The following is a 22,192-nucleotide window of genomic DNA, read 5'->3' as shown; positions in this document are numbered from 1 at the left end:
CATTTGAGGCTTCAGGACCAAGAGACTCAGAGCCACTCCACTCCTACAACTAACTCATTAGGGACTGGTACAAGAGGCCCATGTGTAACAGCAGTACCAAGAGAACCAGTACCATACACTTTTAAAACTAAATCAAATCATCAGGACTGGTATATCAAGCCTTCTGCAGTACCAAAGGATTCAGTCTCACCCAACTTTTGCAATTAAGCCCTCAGAGACTGATACAATACACCAATCTGAGGCTGCAGTACCCAAGAAATGTGGCTCATTTCATTCCTGCACCTAACAAGTAACTTTTCAGCTGATCTGTGAACATTTTAAGATTTCCAATTTGTTTTCCTCTACATTATTTTCTATAAGTTATTTCAAGGGTTTCACATGAAGTACTAGAATGTAGGATTTGAAGTTCTCAAATCCGCGGTTCTGAAGGGTTCTGTCTTCTGGGATGTAATGTCATGTATTCCATTGAAAACCTCTTATATATATTATTACGTGATTGAATGTGATTATATTAGGATATGGATAGGTAATTGGCTTTATTGAGCACTTACAGATTTTAACTATAAGTAATTATAGTGCTTCTGCTAATTCACACACTCTACAATTCACTACAGCACACACTCAGTTTTCTCAGTCTCCTGTATCTTCGGCGACTATCAACTGGTAATGGCTTTCTATGTCATAGGTTCCTCAGCTTATGTGTTCACGCCCTTACTGGCAGGTGGCTGTCACACAACTCACTCCTACTCTTCTAACTTCCGTCTCAAGACTCTAGAGACTAAGTCAGTCACCAACCAAGCCACTTCACTACACCACACTCCTTACATAGCCTCAGCAGAGACTGCATAGAAAACACATCTCTCAGAAGTTCTATTGTTTCATGACATGTCAAAGGAGCTACTGTCTAGCAACAATCATTATTCACAGAGTCATTGCTTAGCAAGTTGCACTGCCTTCTGTTTGCATTGAGAGTTTCCATATAAAGTATAAGCCAAGCAATAAACCATCATGGAACTGCTTCACTCTGGTTTCTTGCTTGGCTTATTCTTTGAACTAGAAGATGAAGACATGTTTCTCCAAAACATCAACTGACTTTCAATGAGCTACACAGAGTTATATCCCAGAAGACAGAACTCTTTTAAGTATTAGAATGTTTTCCTTTTTAGGGTTTGACAGCATTATTTAATTTGTGGAGTAAAGAAGTTCAGGGCACAGCAGGAATAGACACTTGGTAAAGAAAAAAGGGAAACATATCCCTTCAATTAGCACCATGCCATACAGATGTGTGTGAGGGTGGATGCAATGCTCCCACCTTAAGCTCAGCAGTAGTCAACTCTGTGGGCCTTGGGGATAGTGAGATATGATAGTGAAGAAAAGAATATCTACCCCTTCCAGGAATTGAATTCTCGTGACGCACCCTGTATCCCTGACTGAAATATCCTCAGTCTTTTATAAAATAATGTTCAGGGTCTGCAAAATAGGAAGGTTAAAGACAAGTAAAAGTGTTATTCAGACAATTGTGAGAAAATTTTTACTCCTTTCCATTGCCTCAGAAAATCAATGACATATGTGTTACCATACTGAAGGAGTTGCAGGACCATAGTGGCTCAGAGCAGAAACAAACAGTGGCCCTAAAGGATATTTTATTCGTAACAGTTTAAGATGTAAGCTGAGCATTACATGTAAGATTTGAGGCTTTCACGGCGGTGACTATGAAGAAAGCAGTCTTCTGGGATTTGGCACCGTGTATATGTGGTGTTAACCGACGTTTGTGTTGTCGCTTGCAGATTTACTTATACTTTTTCTTCAACCCTGAAGATGGGGGCGATACGTTCCTCCGAAACGTCGGTTAACACCACATATACACGGTGCCAAATCCCAGAAGACTGCTTTCTCTGAGCATTACATGATTGTGAAAAAACTGACAGTGATTTTGTTACTATGTAGGGTGACAACAAAACTAGAATAATCTTGCTGCACTCATTCTGAGTTAAAATCTATAATAGCCAGGCCCATAAGCCAGATCCATAAAGGTATGTCTCTAATTAAAGTTCTACTTAAACTACAATAATATAAGAAAGAAACTGAACTCACTATATTTAATAATTAAAATGCTGACAGTTCTCTATCTGTGGCATAAACACAACAGCAGCAGAAAGCTGATATGGACTAGGCTCAATTAAAAATACAATTATGAACCATACATTTCTGCATGATTTTGGCAACATAAAAGCTTATATTTTGAACTTTATGAAATTATAAGGTACACATAATGCATATGGGCTTCTGTTTCTACATGTTGTTATTATAAATGATCTTTAATAAGTTTTGAACTTACATTACAACATCATTGTGGTGTTACATACCTACAGACCTACGTAAATTAGAATATAACCCATTAAAATCCAACATAATCATTATCAATATCACCAAGGCTTAGGTCACTAGACCTGCTCCATCTGCATATTTAAGATTAGTTCTTCCACCCAGTTTGTCTTGTTTTCCTGTTGACTTACACTTCACCAATATCTATGGCTTTTTATAGAATTATCCTCAGGACATGTTGCAGTCAGATGGTTCTCTGGCCTCTCAGTAGTCTCAACAACATTTGTTGGAAGAAGTTCTTATCTCGCTTCTTCATTATATGTATGTTCATATGGTATGCATCCTGTCTTAGACCTCAGCAGTTTGATTTCTGCACTTCCAGTCCTTTTACTTTACTGAGACACCAGCACCATCACCATCACCATCAGGCCTGTGTACCTGTGTTGGCACAGCCACTGTCTCATACAGTTTGTGGACCACATGGTTTCTTATTCTTCTTAATGTGATCTGTTTTATTAGACCCTAAATGTGTTGGAATCTATAACTTAATCTTGACATCACTACTCTGATTCATATTATTTACTAGTATATTATGACTAAGTTTATAATTGTAAAAAATATTAGGTCTCAGGTTTTCATGACTGTGAAGATTTAGATTGTGGTCTTCTGGGTTATAACAACCTGTAGTCTGGCAGTTTTTTTTGGGGGGGGGGACCTACTGTTCCAATCTTAACTGTTCAGGCAGAACGTTCTTCCGAGATGCTAGTAACCACCAATCAGACTACATGGTTTCACAATGTAGGTGACCACAGTGTAAGTTTAAAGTTGATGGAAAAATAAAACTTGCATAAAAATGTCTGCTTCTGGCATGGCTAGTCACATCTGTGAAATGAAAAGTGTGAAGATGTACCAACTCACTGCCTTAGCAGCAGCATAATGTAGCCTCTGCATTAGTGCATTCTCATGAACAGTCTTTACCCCAGACAGCCCAGACTATGGACTGATCAACCTACAGACCAGGCTGCAAAAAGGAACATCGTAATAAAAATCTTACTTCAAATTAAATGTAAATAAATTTATAAGGAGATGGTATAGTATCAAACTTCGGATTCTGTTTATTCATGTTTAAATCTTCTGTAATGGTACTCTAGATGAGATACTTTCAATTGCATTGGGACTGCTACTGACATGACCCTAAGATTCTTACCTAAAAAGAAAACCTTTCCACCCATTCCAGCTTCATAATGTACATCGTTTGTAAAGAGCAGATCAGAGTTTAGTCCAGAACCTGAGTGACAGATTTCCTCCAATCACTCCTCTGTTGTAATTTGCTATTCTAGACATGAGCGTTGTTTGAGTGTGTTTTATAAGCCTTTGGCACAACCTTTGGAGGATATGGTGGCACTGTCAATGGTTAGTCTGCTCTTGATGCAGATCTACATGCAGAGACAGCAGGGTCACTGTGCACTGGTGGCAGAGTTTCCTTGTGCAGAAACGACAACCCTAGGCTTGATGCCGCACTTGAACCTGTGCAGCTACTGGTCTGAGAATCCTGTGATGTGCTCCTGTTGAAATCTCTGATCCCAACACTACCAGGAGCCCTGCTTAAGCCTCCTCCCATTCTGACTGGTACCCTACTGCCAGCTGCCATGGTGCGAGAGAATGGATACCTCCATGGAGACTTTGGAGGATCCATTTCAAAACCTTCATTAATCACACCCTGACGATCCTCTAATTGTTCACGTTTGGACAGGCGTCTGTGAGAAGAACAGAAGAAGTGAGTGTTAGTGTCTTCACCTCAAGTTAAAATTGCAAGAATGTGGTATTTCTGTCACAAGACTGGCCTCTGATGGGCGAGGCTCTTAAGCAACTTCATGCATGTTCAATTTCTTAACAAAAATAATATAAAATTAGCATTCCAGGAAACCAAAATGGCAGTTTAAGAAGCACTTTTTTCTCATAACATTATAAAAGATGGTGAAAATACAATAAAGAAGAAGGATTTGACGTTCTCACAGTGGAGTTTATGAAGATTTCTATCTTCTGTGATACAATACCATGTATTCTGTTGAAAGCATATCGCCTCCATCTTCATGGCTGAAGAGTAAGCCAGGCAAGAAACCAGCATGAAGCAGACAGCAAGTAAAGTTTGGCTTACTTTTCAACCATGAAGAAGGAGGCAACATGGTCCTCTGTAATGTCAGCTGTCTTTCAACAGACAAAGCAGTGTTATATCACAGAGGATAAAACTCTTTGCAATAAGTAATGTCCTATATTGTACTAAGTTTATAATATTACATGCAAATCATATATACCCAATATGTGTATATATATTAGGAATGGTTTCAGTTGTTAGTGCATAAAACTAATTGGACTGAAATGCACGTTATAATAGGGACTTCAGAAGAACAAGATGGACAGAAGATAGAGTCCTTCCTCAGAAATGCAATGTGTATACATACATACATATAGTATTTCAATCACAAGTACAAAGTACAATGGACAAGAAAGTGGTCACAAGCATAACACAAACAAGCAAACAAAGCAGAAAGACAACTCAAAGCTAAACAAACACTGTAACTAATTATTTACTGTATGCTCCAAAAATTCATTAACTGTATAAAATGAGTTATTCATGAGATACGAAAATAAATTATTTTCAAAACTGATTCTATCCTTTCTAAGACTTTGAATGGTCTTTGGCAATCTATTAAATCACCTAATACCAGTAAACGTAGTGCCCTTCTGAAAGCTGAAATATAAATTTGATTTTTCCTTCTAGTGTTCAGGCCATGAACCTCTGAACCTGAACAGAAATTATTTTGATTATACATCACAAACAACTGTACTGTTCATTTAAGTTTTGCAGCAGACTGGGCCTCCATACATTACAACACCTTCCAGCACCTCTCAGCTGCTGCTGTTGTGAAGGGCCTGTTATGCTTTAATGATATGCATTAAATGGCAGGGAAGTTGCAGAACATCAAACACTGATATTTTAAACACTGTCTGTCATCCAAATTTTTTTCAAACCACATGTTTTAGAGACTGAATCTGTCCCCTTCTCTCAATGGAAAGTAAGGATCTGTACTCTATTGACCCCTCAGCAATGCCACTCTCAAACCCAAGGCAGGTTTTTCGCCAGTATAAGAAAAGACAACCAATTTCTGAGTTGTTGCAGTATGAAAAATTGGGACAGTGGACAGTGCCCAAAATATTAATGAAAAAGGCTACTGCACAACATCATCAGGCATACTCAAAAGGTTTATGTTTCATGCTTCATCTACAAAATGACTGGGGTGTCAGATGAATTTAATTCTGATGCATACTAATTCAATATAACCTCAATTTTACATTGTAACTGTACCACTGTCATGCAACCATTTAAATGTAATGTTTTTTTTTATTAATTAGAAATTTTAATTGTTCACAATGGGATGCAATGAACAAGTGCAGTGAGACATAGGTCTATTCTTGCATGTAAGAGTTAGCGTCTTCTCACAAGTGCAGAGAACAGGAAGACACCCCATCAAGAGTTCTTAGAAATTTTACTTGAAAGTGTAACTACAAAATCTTTTGTGAATTTGATACTTGACAGCTTGTGCATGCCATAACTTAAAATAGGGAAGTTTTTATAATCCAAGCCAAGCTTAACATTTGTCATGATTTTGACAGAAAGTTGGACAGTTGACAGTTTGAGCTCAGAAACCTAAACTCCTTGTAATCCTTAAATGGAGTGGAGGAATAGCTAATTAAAAGATACTCCTATTTTTCAAATGTAACCAATCACTAAATTTTAAGGGTGTGATAGAATTGAGACACTGATGGAACAAGAAACTGATGGTTCGAAAGGAAGTCAGTTGTCGAAGGGAGTCACACTCCGCCCCTTGAGGAAATCAGCTGTAAAGATTACACATCAGATCTCATACAAACAAGACGTAAAAGTTACTGATTTGAAGTTGTATTAAGAAGTGGTTCAACAAGTGTTCAATAACAATAATTCATCTAAACTTGATATGTGCTTTTGTAGTTTGTGTTCATTTCTGCTTCTCCAAGTTGTAGCCCATTCAAGCCTCTGAGAAAAAGAGACCCTCAGCTCTACCAAATCAACAAACCTCACCTCCTTATAAATTAAACAACTCTGAAATATAATTTAGTACAAGAAAAAGTATCTACAAGTGCGACCAACATGTGTGGGCGAGAGAAGATAATAATTGAGTTTAACAAAAGGTAAGGTGAGAGGGAAGTTATAACATAAAGATTGAATTAAACTCCATTAACTCATTGTGCTCAGTTCTTAGAACCTTCAGCCTTTCATTAAGATAATAAAAGTAAAGCTATTCCTGTAAGAGGCTCTGAAGGCCCATAGGGTGGTGAGACATTGAGGGTCCCACATTATCTAGACAATCGGCTCAAAGATGGCGGTAAGGTTGTCAGCCTTGCATGTCAGCCATGCTTTACTCCCCAGGAAAATTATTTAATTCCTGGTACTCATTTCTGTTAGAGGCTGAGTCGACCCCAGGGCCATGGGGTGGCTGGAAGGATTACGTCAATTGAAAAAAAAATCCAATGACCTCAGCGGGACTACTGGCTTGTAGCATATTGCCTCCACCAACTACACTACAGCGTGCCCTTTCATTAAGACAATATTAGTACTAAAAGGGCTAAATGTGGCTCTTCATACCACAACAGAGGGCGACACACAACATATAAGCATATTTTGGCATTACTTACAACTTTCGTTTCATATACTTTTCAGTACAGTTCACACTAAATGAAAACCATGGGCAAATTGTGAAACATTATAGCTTAATCTGAGCTTTCAAAACCTATGTCAATTGAGCATTCTGACTTAGTATTATTTCCTAAAACTCACCTATCATTCAACTCAAATCACTTTAGACAACCTGGTATATGGAAGGTTGTACCTTTTTTTCAGAAGTAGCCAAAACTGCATTTTTAAGTTCATACCATGTCAGTATGGAAATAATATCAAAAATTTTTAGAGACTGTCTCCCTCTTTGTCATTCATTCAATTCACCTAATCTCACTGCTGGCCACTATAATATACATATACATATATTACACAATGATGTCAAAGACAGACTAAAGTTGCTGTAATTTGATGTTGAAGTGTTAGTAATTAAAATGTTTAATGAATTCTCAACCAGTGGAAAGAAACTTGATGAGTTAAAAGATTTTTTTTTCTCCCAGAAACTGAGTACTCTGTTCTTTTCTTCATGTACCTCCTCACTTCCTGACCTTGTTTGCTGCTGTGGACAGATTATTTATAAAAGCAGTAAAGTCTTATCTTCTTGAGCCAAAGTGAAGGAAACGTGAGCAGAGCAACATGGACATTTGTTGTTGTTGTTTTTGTTTTTTTTTATAATAATAAAAATGACTGTGAAGTTGCTGATGAACTAACTCTTCCAGAACTATACTTGTGCTTGTTCACAATCTCATAAGTTTGTTTAATGTAAACATTAAACAAGTTAAACAAGTATAAAGCAATTACAGATCCCTGAAATACACTCAGTATTCAATAAGTTGAAAAAATAATCTGTCAACAGGTAGAGAGAACTTCTATGGACTCCAGGTTTTACAGCATTTGAAGAAACTTTTTCCTTAAGAGCAAAATCCAGGATGATCAGTGATTTTCCACTCAAAGTCTAGACTCTCTTGATAAGATGGGCTGATTCCAGGGAAGATTTGTCCTGTAAACTCTGTGCTCCACTAGACCATGACAGACCTACTGATACGAATTCCATGCTTAGATTGCTGAATTTGTTGAATGTGGAAGTGAATGGCAACCCATTACTTTTGGAAATTTGTGATTTGAATGAAGTTTTCCCCTTATTAAAGGAGAAATTGCACCAAGTGTTTCATGACTAAGTCATTCTGGGTACAAAGTAAGTGTTTAGAAGCATAATATTTCTAATATCTTGGTTAGTTTTACTAACACAAGACACCTTGGTTGCTCAAAATTGTTTGACATGTTCTGGTCATATCACCATCAAATGCTTTCATGGAACATGTGTTCTGTGTTGTGCAAAACATTTGGAACAATAAAAGGAACTTTCTGAAAGGTGAAATAGTAAAAGCCAAACTTCTAGTGCATTCAAACTACAATATGATAAGCATAGAAGCTGCAAATTCACATGAAATGTGACAGTGGAAAAGAACTTGCCAAAGTTGCTACACTGGAGAAATATAAATTCAAAGTGTGATGTTGGCATGACACAGCAGTGGTCAGCAGTGGTAAATATTTAGATAGCATTGTACATCTTTTACTTCTATCCTTATTGTTTATATTTATAATTTGTTATATTTTAGAATAAAATCACATAGTTGTGTCCTGGTGTCCTGTGAATTAAAATTTATTCTTCTATTCTTACTGAAGTTTCACTACAGCTCAAATGCACAGTGTGATTACAGAACTGGTTTTCAGCATAAATGCAGATGAAAGCTTTAATTATGGTTTTTTACTCATATCACTATAACGACTTTAAAAGCTTGAAGATTTCCAATAATCTTATGCTAATGCTCAGAATCTGGGGGGGGGGGACTTCTGATTTTGATGCCATGAAAGCTACCACAAATATAAAATCTATTATTCAGATACTTAAGGAGGGGGAGGAGAAAAAATGCCTGGTTTTGACTTAGGTGAAAGTTGGCAACCCTATCTATAACAAATCATGAACACACACACACATCATGTAGGATAACCAACATACTACACAATAACTGCACAAGATACCAACCATACTTAACAGAAAGAATCATAACAGAGTCCCAAAAGTTGCTTTTTGAAAGGATACAGATGCATAGGAAGATCATTTATGATATTGTTGTGACACTGAACAAGCCTAAGTATGTGTTTCTATGGAGAACAAAAGAAGACTACATAATAGTTCTGTCTTCTGGGACATAACGCAGTGTCATCTGTTTCCTGTTTCATGCTGATTTCTTGCTTGGCTTATACTTTGACCCTGAAGATGGAAACAACATGATCACCTGAAACGTTGGTTGACTTTCAACAGACTACACTGTGTTATATCCTAGATGACAGTACAATTCATATGGCTGTGATAACCTCAGATCCTACAAGACTACGTAAGTTTTGTGGTTTTCATGGGTGTGATCAGACTGTGGTCTTCTGGACTGTGATACAGTGCAGTGTTGTTGGTGGATAGAACAAGCAGCCTTCACCTGCTCAGTAGGGTGTGGATGCACTTATATGGAGGCAGACTGCAAGGAAGTGACTGATCATTCAGCTCCACAGAATGTGGACGTGCATACCAGACTGCATGGTGTCACAGCCCAGGAGACCATAATCTGAAGACCACATAAATGTTTCATGCTTACATATGCTACATTTGCTTTTGTGTGTTCAAAAGAGTTTGTGTTTCAAGAGCCAGATATTTGTACAAAGCAAAAGCCTTAGTCAATTTTAGTCTGCTATGCAGTAGTGCACTTGCCAGTTTTCTTGCCCAAGATGATACAACATGAAAATTGCAGCACAACATTATTCTAGAGTTATATTTCTGTACAAAAAAATCATGCCATTTCATTGGCAAAAATCAAATTTATTTACAGAGATTTTTCATGGTTGAATTAATATCCTCCTGTTATTGAAGGTATGAACATAAAACAAACTGCATAAACTGCCTGTTAGCTGTTCCTCATTCATAAACTACAGGAAGAAATGCATTAGGGGTAAGTTCACATGTTTCTGAATAAACATGGCTTCAAAATGATGGTCCAACTGCAGATCAAACCTGCCCCTCCAAGTTATTGATAAATATATCTGGACACCAGTGATGATTGTTGTTATGTAGCCAATTTCATGAGAAAAAGATTGGAAGTTCTGGATGAAAACATCACCACCTGTGAATGAAAACAGACCCCTGCCCATACCTTTTGTAGGTGTCAAAGACATTACATACAAAACAACCAAAGAGAGCAAAGATGTACCATTTCTTTTACATTACTCACCATTCCTGTGAACATCTGGTTTGAAGAGTATCCTTTCATTCAACAGGTACACAAACTTTTCCATCAATACAAGAGTCACTAATATAAAGAATCTTCAGGTAAATTAGAATAGGGAGAATAATTCTTTTCACTTCTGTATTTTGGATAAAATTCTTTGTTTCACAATGTGCATTATATTGCCTTGCTCAATGGTGAAAAGAACTTTATGTCAGAAGTTCATAACAATAAAATAATCTGACTATGCAATACAGTGAAACGTCTGTACCCATAATGACCTAACAAAACTGATCTCCGGATTTCTCATGGAACTCAGCAGTCACAATAGTATTAACATGACCATTACAGAATTACTTTTCATATCTGTAATTCAGTAGGTGTGTTTCAAAGTGCAGAGCAGTGAAACTTTATGTTGATGTGAACTCACCTCTATCTCTGGTGCCAATCTGATATCCCTCATGTAAGAAAGTGAAGGTGCTTACCTGCATTTCAGTCTACATGCCCCATATCCATGCATTTCTTCTTTCCCATACACCCCATACTTCCATCATATTTTCCCTGGGGTAATGTTCTTGAACCTCAAGGGTACTGCTTGTTGAGGCTTCATTCTGTGAGGTTGACTCTTAAAATTTTTGTTTGATTTGAGGACGAGGTGGGCAGGACATATAGCACGAATGGGGGAGATGAGGAATGCGTATAGGATATGGGTGGGGAAGCCAGAAGGAAAGCGACCACTGGGAAAACCAAGGCATAGGTGGGTGGACAATATTAAAATGGATCTTAGAGAGATAGGATGGGATGGGGTGGATTGGATTGATCTGGCTCAGGATAAGGACCAGTGGAGGGCTCTTGTGAACACGGTAATGTACCTTCAGGTTCCATAAAATGCTGGGAAATTCTTGAGTAGCTGCAGAATTGGCAGCTCCTCCAAAAGGGTTCAGCTCCATGAGTAAGTAAGTAAGTTGGGGATATAAAATATATTTTTGCCCACTGTAGGCCTCCCACAAGTAGTCTGACTCACACACCGCCTACCATGTTAATTTTGGTTCCCAAGGACAGGGATTTTTCATTTTGAGACCTCAGATGATGTGCTGGCAGCTCTGGTTTTAATTTCTTGTTCTGCTGTTGGTTCATTTCATGTTTGATTTACTGTTAATATTTTCACCCACCTCCTACATGGGTAAAGTATGTACATTTCAGTTGGCCAAACATAAAATTTTTAAATTATTAAACAGAGAGAGGATCTTCCACATGTATGTGTGTATGTATAACATGACCTATATAGTAGTAGCGATTGCTTCACAAGGAGCTGGGATAGCTTCGGTAGTATAGCTACTGGCTACGGGCTCAAGGATGGAGGAGTCGAAGTCTGAGTCCTGGTGAGGCAAGAATTTTTACTCCTTCATGTCATTCAGACAGGCTCTGGGTACACCCAACTTCCTAAACAATGGGTACCAGGGGCTCTTTCCTCGGGGGTAAAGCGGCTGCGGCGTGAAGCTGACCACTCACCTCCAACCAGTGCCAAGGTCAAGAAAATGTGGATCTATACATCCACTCCCCCATACGCCTTCATGATGTAGTGCTTAATTAGTTAAGCACAGGGACAACTTTACCTTTATGTTTTATTGGTTCACAAAGAAAGAGATGCTCAAGTCAAAGACATGAAAAGAAAACAGGGTCAAACAAAGTATCAGTTAGATTTCAGTCTTCTGGGATTTGAGCTGTGTATTCAGAATTACTGGGTTTTTTACTTTGTCCATTGTCTGGTATTCTAGAAACTAGAAAGCACAACGTTTTGGAAACTGGTTCTGTTTCCGTCCTCAGGTGAGGTGCGAAGACACCTACTCAGTTGGGTCCCTCAAAAAGAGCTAACTTCAATCATGGGACAGCTCCTGTCAGATTCACTACAGCTATTTAGTTACCTGAGATCGGGTTCATTTGGAGGGATTGGAGTGAGGTAAGAGCAAAATATGTGATAAGCACACACATTCATGGAAGTAGTTTCTACTTGTAGTTTCTTGAACACCTGATGATGGACAAAGTCTGAGTATTATACATCATCGTGAAAATCCTTTAGAATCTATCTGAGCCGTGTAGATTGGCAGATAAATGCCAACATTTCAGAGGTATCTGACGCTTCCATCTTCACATCTGAGAAAACAGTAATCTTCATGCTCATCATCCCCAGAACCTGACACCCCATGCGATGTCTCACTTCTGTTATGGCACTTTATGAACTGCTGCATACAATTGTGTATGAATTTTGATTGTCACAACATCATATCACACTGGTTGACAAACACTGTTGTATGAGATGTACCTGGAACACTGGCCTACAAATCATGGATTCTAGTGAGGAAAATACAAAGTTACCTGAGTAATCGGGACCCCAGACCAGCACCTGTAGGTTCCTCCAGTCTGTTTGCTGAAGTTCTCTTTTTGTTATTTCTGGTGTCATGACTCTCTTCTATAATGATGTGTCGATCATATGGAGTGTCATAATCCACTTCTAGTATCGTGGAGAAGCGATGAGGATAGATGACGTCTATAATTGCTATCACAAGACCTACAGCTATGCACAATACACCTGTAAGCAGACAGTAAAATCTCATTTCAGTTGCATGGCTACTGCCACTAAATATGGCCCATGGCAAAATGGAGCAATATGCAGTGAATTCTTTAATCCTACACATAGATGACTGTGAGTATGGATGTCAGCAGAAACTGAGTGATTTCTGACTTGTATTTTGAAGGCACCCAGTTCCAATCTTGGCAAGGACGGAATATATATCACGGAATTTTTCAGTTTCTTCAAGCAAATGCGGGGATACTTCAAATTACGCCAGGACTACTTACTTTCTCATAGTGTCCACTGATCACCCTCCCATTCAGTGCTATGTAGTTTGCTACTGACAATTCAATTAAATAAACCATAAATAAAATAGCCTTACAATGACCCCGCTGTTAAATTTTAGCTCTGAACCACGGTGGTACCATCCTCACTCATGAAGTATGTGCTTAGGTAGAAGTCATTCTTCAGTAGCTGCACACAGCTCTTCAGGGCTTAAAATTAATGATCCAGTGCATAAAGGCCTCAGTCTTTACTTATAGATTAGCATATCCTGATACTTTCAATAAACAACACAGAAAATGTTTTCATTTCCATGATTGCCTATGCCAGGCACAAGCAAAACAGTACGCTTAAAAGCAGTAGGACTATAAAAAAAAACACGCTGGCAATAATAAGCTAAGCTCAAATATTTAAAGTATGTAGGTGGTTCAAGGTTGATCTGGACTGTATTTATTTATTTATTTTTTACAAAATGGATATATTGCCACAGGCACAAAACTCCCACTTTACACAAACACATTTTTCCATTAGCCTGGCAATTACTGATGCCAGCATCATAAAAGGCTTCATCCTGACCAAGTAGCTAGTTCAGGACACCACGTTTGTGTTTGTCAACAATCTGACATTTCTGTCCTCCTAGCTGCGCCTTAATTGGTTGAAACAAATCAGAATCACTGTCGATTTCACTTTTGTTAAATATGCCATATTTGGAGAAGTGTTATCATGCAATAGGACGATCTCTGAGTTTCCCAGGCCACTTGGTCCACATTTTTGAGAAGAAAGTTACTGTAATACTGTGCGTCAGTTATTACACAGTTTGGAAGAAAGTCAGCATGAATCAGTCTTCCTGAATCCTGAAACACACTTGCCATGATCTCGCCAGCTAACAGCTGTGTCTTGAAATTTTGGGGCTTCAGAAAGCTTACTGAACCAACCAAAGGGTCTCTTCTCCATGCTGTGAATTTAGCTCATGAAGAATTTCTGCTGGTTTCACTTTCCCTTTCACTAGAACTTTGGTTATACAGTGCTGTCCTGCACTAGGAATGACAGTGTCTGATGCCACTTTGTACTAGCTTTAATGCACAGAAGCAGGGTGCATGGCCACCTGCCAGGCAATGAGCGCAGTGTTGCCACCAGTTGTCCATGAAAGAGATTAATTTTTTCTGGAGTTCACATCATCAGGAGTAAAAGATAAAGCCCAGATTAACCTTGAACCACCAAGAGATATCTGTGTTCTTATGTAAAATTATAATTCAAACAGATAAATTTGTCATGTGGTAGTGATTAGAGAATCTGGATTGACAGCTGAGTTTATTGGAAATTTATTACTCTTAATTAGAGAAAATTAGAACACTTCTGTTATTCTTCACAATCTACTAATAACAACAGCACTTTCCAAGTGTTTCTACTCTCCTATATCTCCATGCAGTTATTGCTTGGTAATGTTGTCCAACAACAGGGACTCTCCACAATACTTCTGTGCTCAACAACTCCCCTCTGGTTTCGGTTTTGGACCAAACTAATGCTGACCTTCTCCAACAGTCATTCTTGGTTATGGAGGCTGGGGGCCTCGTGGGACATATGACCATATTTTACGGTCTCACAAATCAGGCCAAGTCATGACGCTGCCTCTCCCAACTCTCCTTCAGGTCTAACTGGTTCTCTTTATATAACTTTTTCATGGACAGATTCAGAAATGTCACCTCCAAACAGCTCCTCTACTGTTGTGTTTATTCATTTCCATGGAAACATGTTTTAACAAACCAGTGTTTTGCAATGGACACCTCAACAATGAGAATTTTGACTATTTAGGCGTCATGTCACAATATTTACATGAGGACATGTCATAGCTTAGGTGGTTACATGATGGCTTCTCATCATGGAAGACTCTGGTTCAATCCCAAGTGATTTCATGTGAGATTTGTGGTGGATGAAGTAGCACTTAAAAGGATTTATCTCCGCATTTCTTCAGCTTTCTCCTGCTAATCATCACTTTCCCATCATTCCATATACATTTGTTTGCATTCCCTGAGATACCTTTAAATTGAGGGCTTTATCTCTGAATTGGCATTTGGTTAGAATCTAACCGTTAGATCTATGAATTCAGGTGGAAGGAAGTTTCATTTAATTATTATTATCAAGAATAAGAGGCTTTGGTAATCATCATGTGTGTCTGGGAAACCAATGTTGATTATTTAATATTCTTCACGTGTGTTCGGATAACAGTTGTTGGTTGTGGAGAATACATGCATAAAATCTTGTTTAATTTTCTCTAAAACAGTACACACAGATATACAAGGTCTTCTTGTAAGGTGTCTCTAATTTCTTCAAAATTTTAATGAAAACTGGAATGTATTGATAAATTGTAATGACATTCTACAACATAAATTTCACAAAAATCCGTTCCAAAGTTATTAAGTTCATTTTCATGCACATGGACAGACGGATGGACAGAGAATATCAATAGGGGCTCTATGTGATTTTTAATGTACCTAAAAAAGGGAATGGGGCATGCAGCAGTGCAGCTGGTTAAGGCACTATGTTGCAAGAAGGTCGCGGGTTCGATTCCTGATGAGGGCAATGAATCTTTTAAATTTGGCTAATCCTTCCAGCCACACTGTGGCCCTGAAGTTGACTTAGCCTCTAACAGAACTGAAAACCAGGAACTTTCCTGGGGGGTTAAGAGTGGCCCGTGCATAAGGCTGACAACCTCACCGCCATCTGTAAGCCAATTGTCTACAAAGTGTGGAGGCCTCAACGTCTCACAAACATATGGACCTCAAAGGCCTGTTATAGGGATAGCTTTACCTGTTTACCTAAAAAGGGAAGAGGTATTCCTTGCCTTTCAACTTTGGAGCCATTTGTTATGTTTATGGGGAATTCAATTCAATTTCTTGTTTATTTAATGCTAATATATAATGTTAATAAATGTAATAAACGGCAAATTTTGGAATTACTTACCAAGCAGCTAGGACTGATACTTTAATATAAACATGAACACTCTTCCATTTACTTCCTTAGAGTGCTCACCAAATTTGAAACAAAAGTACATACTCTGTGTACTAGGGAAACCAGCTACTCAGGAAACTAACACATAAGGACACAGATTTATAATTTCACATACACATTTTTAACATCACAATCTACTTTGATGAAATTAACACAATTCAGTTTCTAAGTACTGTCCACTAATACTTAAGAAAATTAATGTGAATAACTATTATGTATCTTAAGGAAATAAATACTTCATGAAAAGAACACATCATACAACATATATACAAACAAAATACTGTAATGAAGGGGAGAAAACAAAATGACAGACAGCGCACTACCCTTCTTGCGTTCTCAACCTATTACATATCCCAAGATGGCAGGAGGTCACCACTTATTATGTGAAAAGAACTGTGATTAACATCAGGCCACTTTTACAAAATGAAGAGACTGCTGCAGATAAGTGATAAAGGACTATATTTGTAGGTACAACTGCAAGTGACACATCATCTCACTGATACATATGCTGTATGTGGCAAAACACAGGGTAAAGTTAGCTTCAAGCAATCTCTGAGTGTCAAAAGTACTGCTTCAGGAGGTTTTAAGGCATTTTTTCTTTAAACAGTTCAATGTATTATTCATGATGTTACCAGAAAGAACTTAAATTACTTATTTAATTTCATAATATATTTCTGGTCACAATTTCCGCTAGCACTAGCACTATGCTTGTCAGCTATAGCCTCTAAAACTTGCATCATCTCCATCTTTTGTAACTGCTAATACAAATAATATATCTTAGAGAATTTAAGGGCATAGTACCATCTATCTCCACTTTGTCTAGCTCAAATGCTTATGTTAAATGCAAATGTTAATGTGTTTCACTTGCACTCAAATGCTACCAGCTTTGAATCTTAGGAATAAATTGGGAGATTTCATGGTATTCCTCTAAAGTTCTGGGGGATGAACCAGGCCACTACGGCTTCTTACTCATTCATCTCTATTCACTATACATATTTACAATTCAGTGCCAGGGGGTTACTTTACCACGGTAATGTTAAACATTGGTAGCATAACCTAGGGACAAATGAGGCGGACAGGCCATGAAACGCAAATAACAACTGATAAAGTAAGTGTCACCTGCTGTCATCACAAGCCAGAAACACCATCCCAGCCGGAACATGAGTGCACTCCCTTCGAACCTCACAACCAGGGGGTTGTAAGGGATGAGCATGTAGTACACGAGGTCAGTGCTGAGGAGCAGCATGCCCGTCACTATCATGGCGAAGGCTCCGTAGCGGGGCACCACGACCAGCAGTAGGTTCATCAGCAGCCACGAGGCGAAGGCTGCCCTGAAACACGCCAACAAGAATATCTTCTCCAGGGCGGACAACAGCTGCTTTCATAGCTGTGTAATAAGAGTACTGCTGTTGAAAACCCGTTCCCAATTTTGAGACGGATTTTATTCAACTGATAACGTTTATGCGTGTGTTGTGCGTCTGTGTCATACAGCTGGAACCCTTCAGCTTCATATCTTGAAAAAAAAAAAACACCACCGCAACAAAATGACGGGCCAAACTCTCCTTCAGTTAGGTGTGGAACAGCGTCCAGTTAGCATGTTCCCGCTTAGTGAGCTCCTGTACGCTGAGGTGGGCATATTTTTCTCGGGCTTTCTGGAATTTGTACAGTAACAGAAAAGATCTTTACAGGATTTGTTTTAATTGTAAAGGGTTATAAGCTTTAAGTTGCCTGGCCACAGAACCTATTTGTAGCACGTAAGTGAGGTTACGGCAGCAGGTCTCCTGGTGGAGATTTAAACACAGGGCCTCCAGAATACAAACCAGGAGGCTGCAGAGTCCTGTACACATGTTTTTCGACGTGACTATCCATCCCTTCTGACGCTTTGTCACGCCTTCATGAGGTGTTCCGCAGTTAATTTCTTGATGCTGTCTCTACAGAACCTGCTTCTGATCAGGATCACGTGTATACTAAGGCCATGGAAAGAAATCTCGTACAGCCCTCGCTACGTGTAATGCGTCTCCCTCCAGAGCACTTCCTTATACCTCCCTCCACTCGTCTACTCATTCTGTTCACACTCACGTTGATAATCTTCGCTAGCAACAAAACATTCACTTTTAACCGGTTGACATAGGTCAGAGGGGCTTGGAGGTAAATACAGTACTAGGTAGAGAGTGTGAAGTCTCCACCGCCATCAGCCCCATCTTCCATGGGGCTCCTTTCTGTTGTCTCAGTAGAGCGATAAGGGATGATTCTGTCGGGCGGACACCCACAGTAGTCTCTCCGTCTTTCTGCATACGGAGTCAGAAACGCCGTACATATATGTATAACTATTTGGACGAAATTGGGAACGCGCACAGATTTTCCCATAATGTTACTGAACCGGCAAGGTGTTGGGGGCAGCACCAGGTCGGCCACGCCCCCTACTTCCCACGTTCCTCATATCAGTTGGGAAATCAGGAAGTGTACTCCTAGCGTGAAAACTCTGTTATTGTCTCTAGACGGCAGGACACTCTCCCTCCCCATTTTAATTATCTCAAAAAGGGTAAATTTCACAGAAAAATGTGTATCGGTCATTTGTGTATGCTTCATTTCTCTTTACAAGTTGAACATTTGGCGAGATACGGTCCATAAGCACAGCAAACCCATGGACAGTGTCTGTCGCGCTTATTCGATTTTAAACGAAACTGGGACCTACCTACGGACGCACATGGCGACGCTAATATTCGCATTCTTGAGTTGAGTAAGTTCCTACCGTTGAATTGGAGGAAAATACTCCCTCAGAATCGTACAGACGCTCTTCAGATCAAAGAATTTCCACATTTCATGTAACCCTGATGTTCATTACCGTGTTCACAAAAGTCAGTCACTGGTACTAACAGTGCCACCTGAATGCAGTCATCACCCTCACACCCTGATCCTCTAAGATTAATCTTAATACTGTAGTGGTTCAGGTATGGCCTGGGTCCACACGCCATGACGCTCGGACACACGGACAAGCGCATGTCCTCGTGCCGCACGATCAGATACCGAGTGGAACGCTCGGCCGCTTACAACAAATGGCACACCGGATCACATAATTCTACACTGCGACCGGCTGGATATGTTTCCGTGGTTTTCCACAGACCCCTGAATCGCAGAAGTACCCTACCGTCAGTAGTTCTACGTTCGCAATAACCACAAATCCGTCCGGTACGATTTCAAAAGGATCCTAGGATTACGAATATATGGACGACTTAATGCCTTCGGCCAACAAACACTGCTACTACTGTCGAATAATTACGGAACTGACTTTTCGTAAAGCTGTATAGCACCAGTGTCGCGCGGTACAGCTCGGAAAGAAGATGCCGAACTTTACATTCCAAGATGCTCTGCGCATCCATACTAATGGAACACAGAAAACGGAAGAAGAAATGAGCACAAAACTGTCTGAAGTCTATTTTTTTCTAATTCGCTTAGTGGGGGGGATGGAGTCCAACTGAGTCAACTCGGCACGGCAGCCACTGATTGGCCTATTGTAGCCTGCCCCGGGTGATTATGATGATGGAGAATTTGGTGGAATGAAGATTGGCAGGGGAAACCGAAGTACTCGGAGAAAACCCGCCCCAGCGCCACTTTGTCCACCACAAATCGCATTTGACCAGACCCGGGATCGAACCCGGGCCGCCGCGGTGGGAAGCCAGCGACTAACCGCTTGAGCTATGGCGCAGCCTATCTGAAGTCTAAAGTTTATCTAAATGATATTTAAAAATTCCGTTCTCACCTCATAGAAAAATCGCGTGCCCACTGAAAAGACCAATCGATTAATGTTATTGCGGCAAATAATAGCTGTTTGTTGAGAGATGCATGCATTTTGTGGAGAAATTGTAGAGCTCTATTTGTATTACGAGTAAATGAAGTGGTGCATAGTCACCCTTGTCACTTAGAGGGCTGCGTTAATAATAATAATATGAATTACACTGCTGAACGGCTATCTTAATTTTAGTAACGTTTCATAAAAACCCGAACAACAAGATGTCGGCACAATGCTGACATAAAAAACTCCGTGGATTTAGTCCGCAAGCGAACTATACCGACCGAGCCACCGCCGCTTGTCGGCGAAGTTAGTGCTAACTTTAGAGGATAGAGGATGTCACGTGGTCAGCGTAACGGATCCCCACGGCCGTTAATTTCGATTTTCTAGACCGGAGCCGCTATTTCCTTGAAATGGCTCATCAGTTATCATCACGAGGCTGGGTGGACCCCGTTCCAGACCCACTACTTCTCAGAAAAATATCTGGTAGCGCCGGAAAGCGAACCCGGACCTCTGGATCTGTAGCCAGGAACTCTGACCACTAGACCGCAGAAGAGGTCACAATGCTGACATATATTTGGTTAAAATCTGAAAGTCACTAAAACTCTCCAACAGACGCATGAGTTTAGAATCTGCATACAGCATGGCAAGATGGCGCCGCGAAGCAACTTGTCTGGTTCAGAAGCAGGGACAGAGTACGCTTCGTATGATCAAACGTAGTTCGTCCGGCTATTCAGAAGGGCACAGTGTTTGATGATTCACTAAATATCTCTGTCATAATATCGGACTATGCCGCTTCGAATGATAGGAAGGTCAGTACACAAAGAACTGGGAAGGATGGGGAAGGAATTGGTCAGGTAATTTCAGGTATAATCCCGAAATTTACTTGTAGTGACTGAGAAAAGTCATGGAAAGCCATTCAAAGTAGTCGGTGTACCGGCCTAGATCTGAACCCAGAACTTCCAAATAAACAGAAGGTGTCACTTCACTGCCGTGTTAGAGGGCGATTCTATAAAACGGCGTTACTTTTTATAATTTATTTCAACAAAAATATTATATTTAAATTAATAACAGAGTTGCGGCCGGGCAAACGGAGAGACAGAGCACGGTCTCGTTTAAGGATCTGCCATGTCCGGGATTCGCCCATTGTCCCATCTGACACGCGTCTTGGGGAAGCTTCCACCTGCAGATTGTGTGGAGCTGTAACTCTATGATTCCATACATTTTCATTAGCTGGTACTCAGCCACATGAACGGATGTGAGTGTTAACCCTTCTGAAGCACAGTGGTAACTATATGTAAAATACGCTTTCCATTTAAATAAATATCTGAATTCTTCCCACACTGTGTATTCATGGATTTTATAGAATTCTTGTAATAAAAAAATAGTTATTCTTCAAAACAGTTATAACCATTTGGTTTTTGTAATCGAGATGCTGTGTGTTTTCTGCTAGAGAGGAGCTGCCTTCTTTTGTTAATACACATGCATGTGCCTTCGATGCGCTTTTGTGTTGGAGTTGGTGCGTGTCTTCTTCCTTCTTACGTGTTTTGCTGCGTGTCTTGCCTTGTCTTGTCGGGAACAATGGAAGACAGCGGTTTCCTCATCAAAAAGATTTTAACACCTGATGATCACCATATTGGCCGAAACATGTTGTTAACTTTTTAAACTTTTTAACAAGTTTAGTGGCATGTAACACTGTGAATAGTAGACGCCAAGTGAAAAGTGCAACAGGATTCTACAGTATAATATTACCTTCCGTATGTGTTCTTCCATTAATGTGAGAATCCAGGCTTACCACCCATGCAGAACTATAAGCAAACTATAGTTTCATATATTCTGATCAATACGATCATGAATAATGTTGTATTTTAGCGTCCTGTTGCACTGATTCTCGTCCATGATATATATACAGTGTCTGTCTTGCAGTGCATCCACTTTCACCTGTCACTTCACAACATGTTTCGGCACCATAGTGCCATCATCAGGTGCTCCATTTACACTAATCTATTGCATTGCATGTCATTATGTCAATGTAAAATTATTTAAAAAGTATTTTAAAATATTCGTCAATTATATACACATCATCAGTATTCTGTCAAGACGACAGGTACACAGTCTCTTCCAAAACAATTCCTCCACTTAATGCGATCTAGAGCTTTCTCCTTCAAATGACAGTATCCTCTTCTGTCCCCAAGGTCATCCAGCATCTTCTTACGTCTTCTTCC

At 39.6% G+C, this 22,192-nt stretch overlaps 1 protein-coding gene across 4 annotated transcripts in view; it reads right to left on the bottom strand.

The window, feature by feature from the left end:
* Positions 1–1,883: 1,883 nt before the first annotated feature.
* Positions 1,884–22,192, bottom strand: part of LOC111875299 (dual oxidase maturation factor 1) — a 181,181-nt gene continuing 160,872 nt past the window's right edge. For all 4 annotated transcript variants that reach the window (XM_023871424.2, XM_023871428.2, XM_023871427.2 and 1 more), the window contains exons 6-8: positions 17,297–17,508; positions 12,691–12,904; positions 1,884–4,082 (exon numbers count right to left, since the gene is read on the bottom strand). In XM_023871424.2, coding sequence (XP_023727192.1) covers positions 3,740–4,082; positions 12,691–12,904; positions 17,297–17,508 — 769 coding nt within the window. In that variant the 3' untranslated portion in view covers positions 1,884–3,739. The remainder of the gene's footprint in view (positions 4,083–12,690; positions 12,905–17,296; positions 17,509–22,192) is intronic.

This window comes from Cryptotermes secundus, unplaced genomic scaffold (assembly GCF_002891405.2).
Source record: "Cryptotermes secundus unplaced genomic scaffold, Csec_1.0 scaffold1406, whole genome shotgun sequence".
Classification (NCBI taxonomy): domain Eukaryota; kingdom Metazoa; phylum Arthropoda; class Insecta; order Blattodea; family Kalotermitidae; genus Cryptotermes; species Cryptotermes secundus.
The sequence above is the reverse complement of the archived record's forward strand: the minus strand, read 5'-3'. Positions and strand labels throughout refer to the sequence as shown.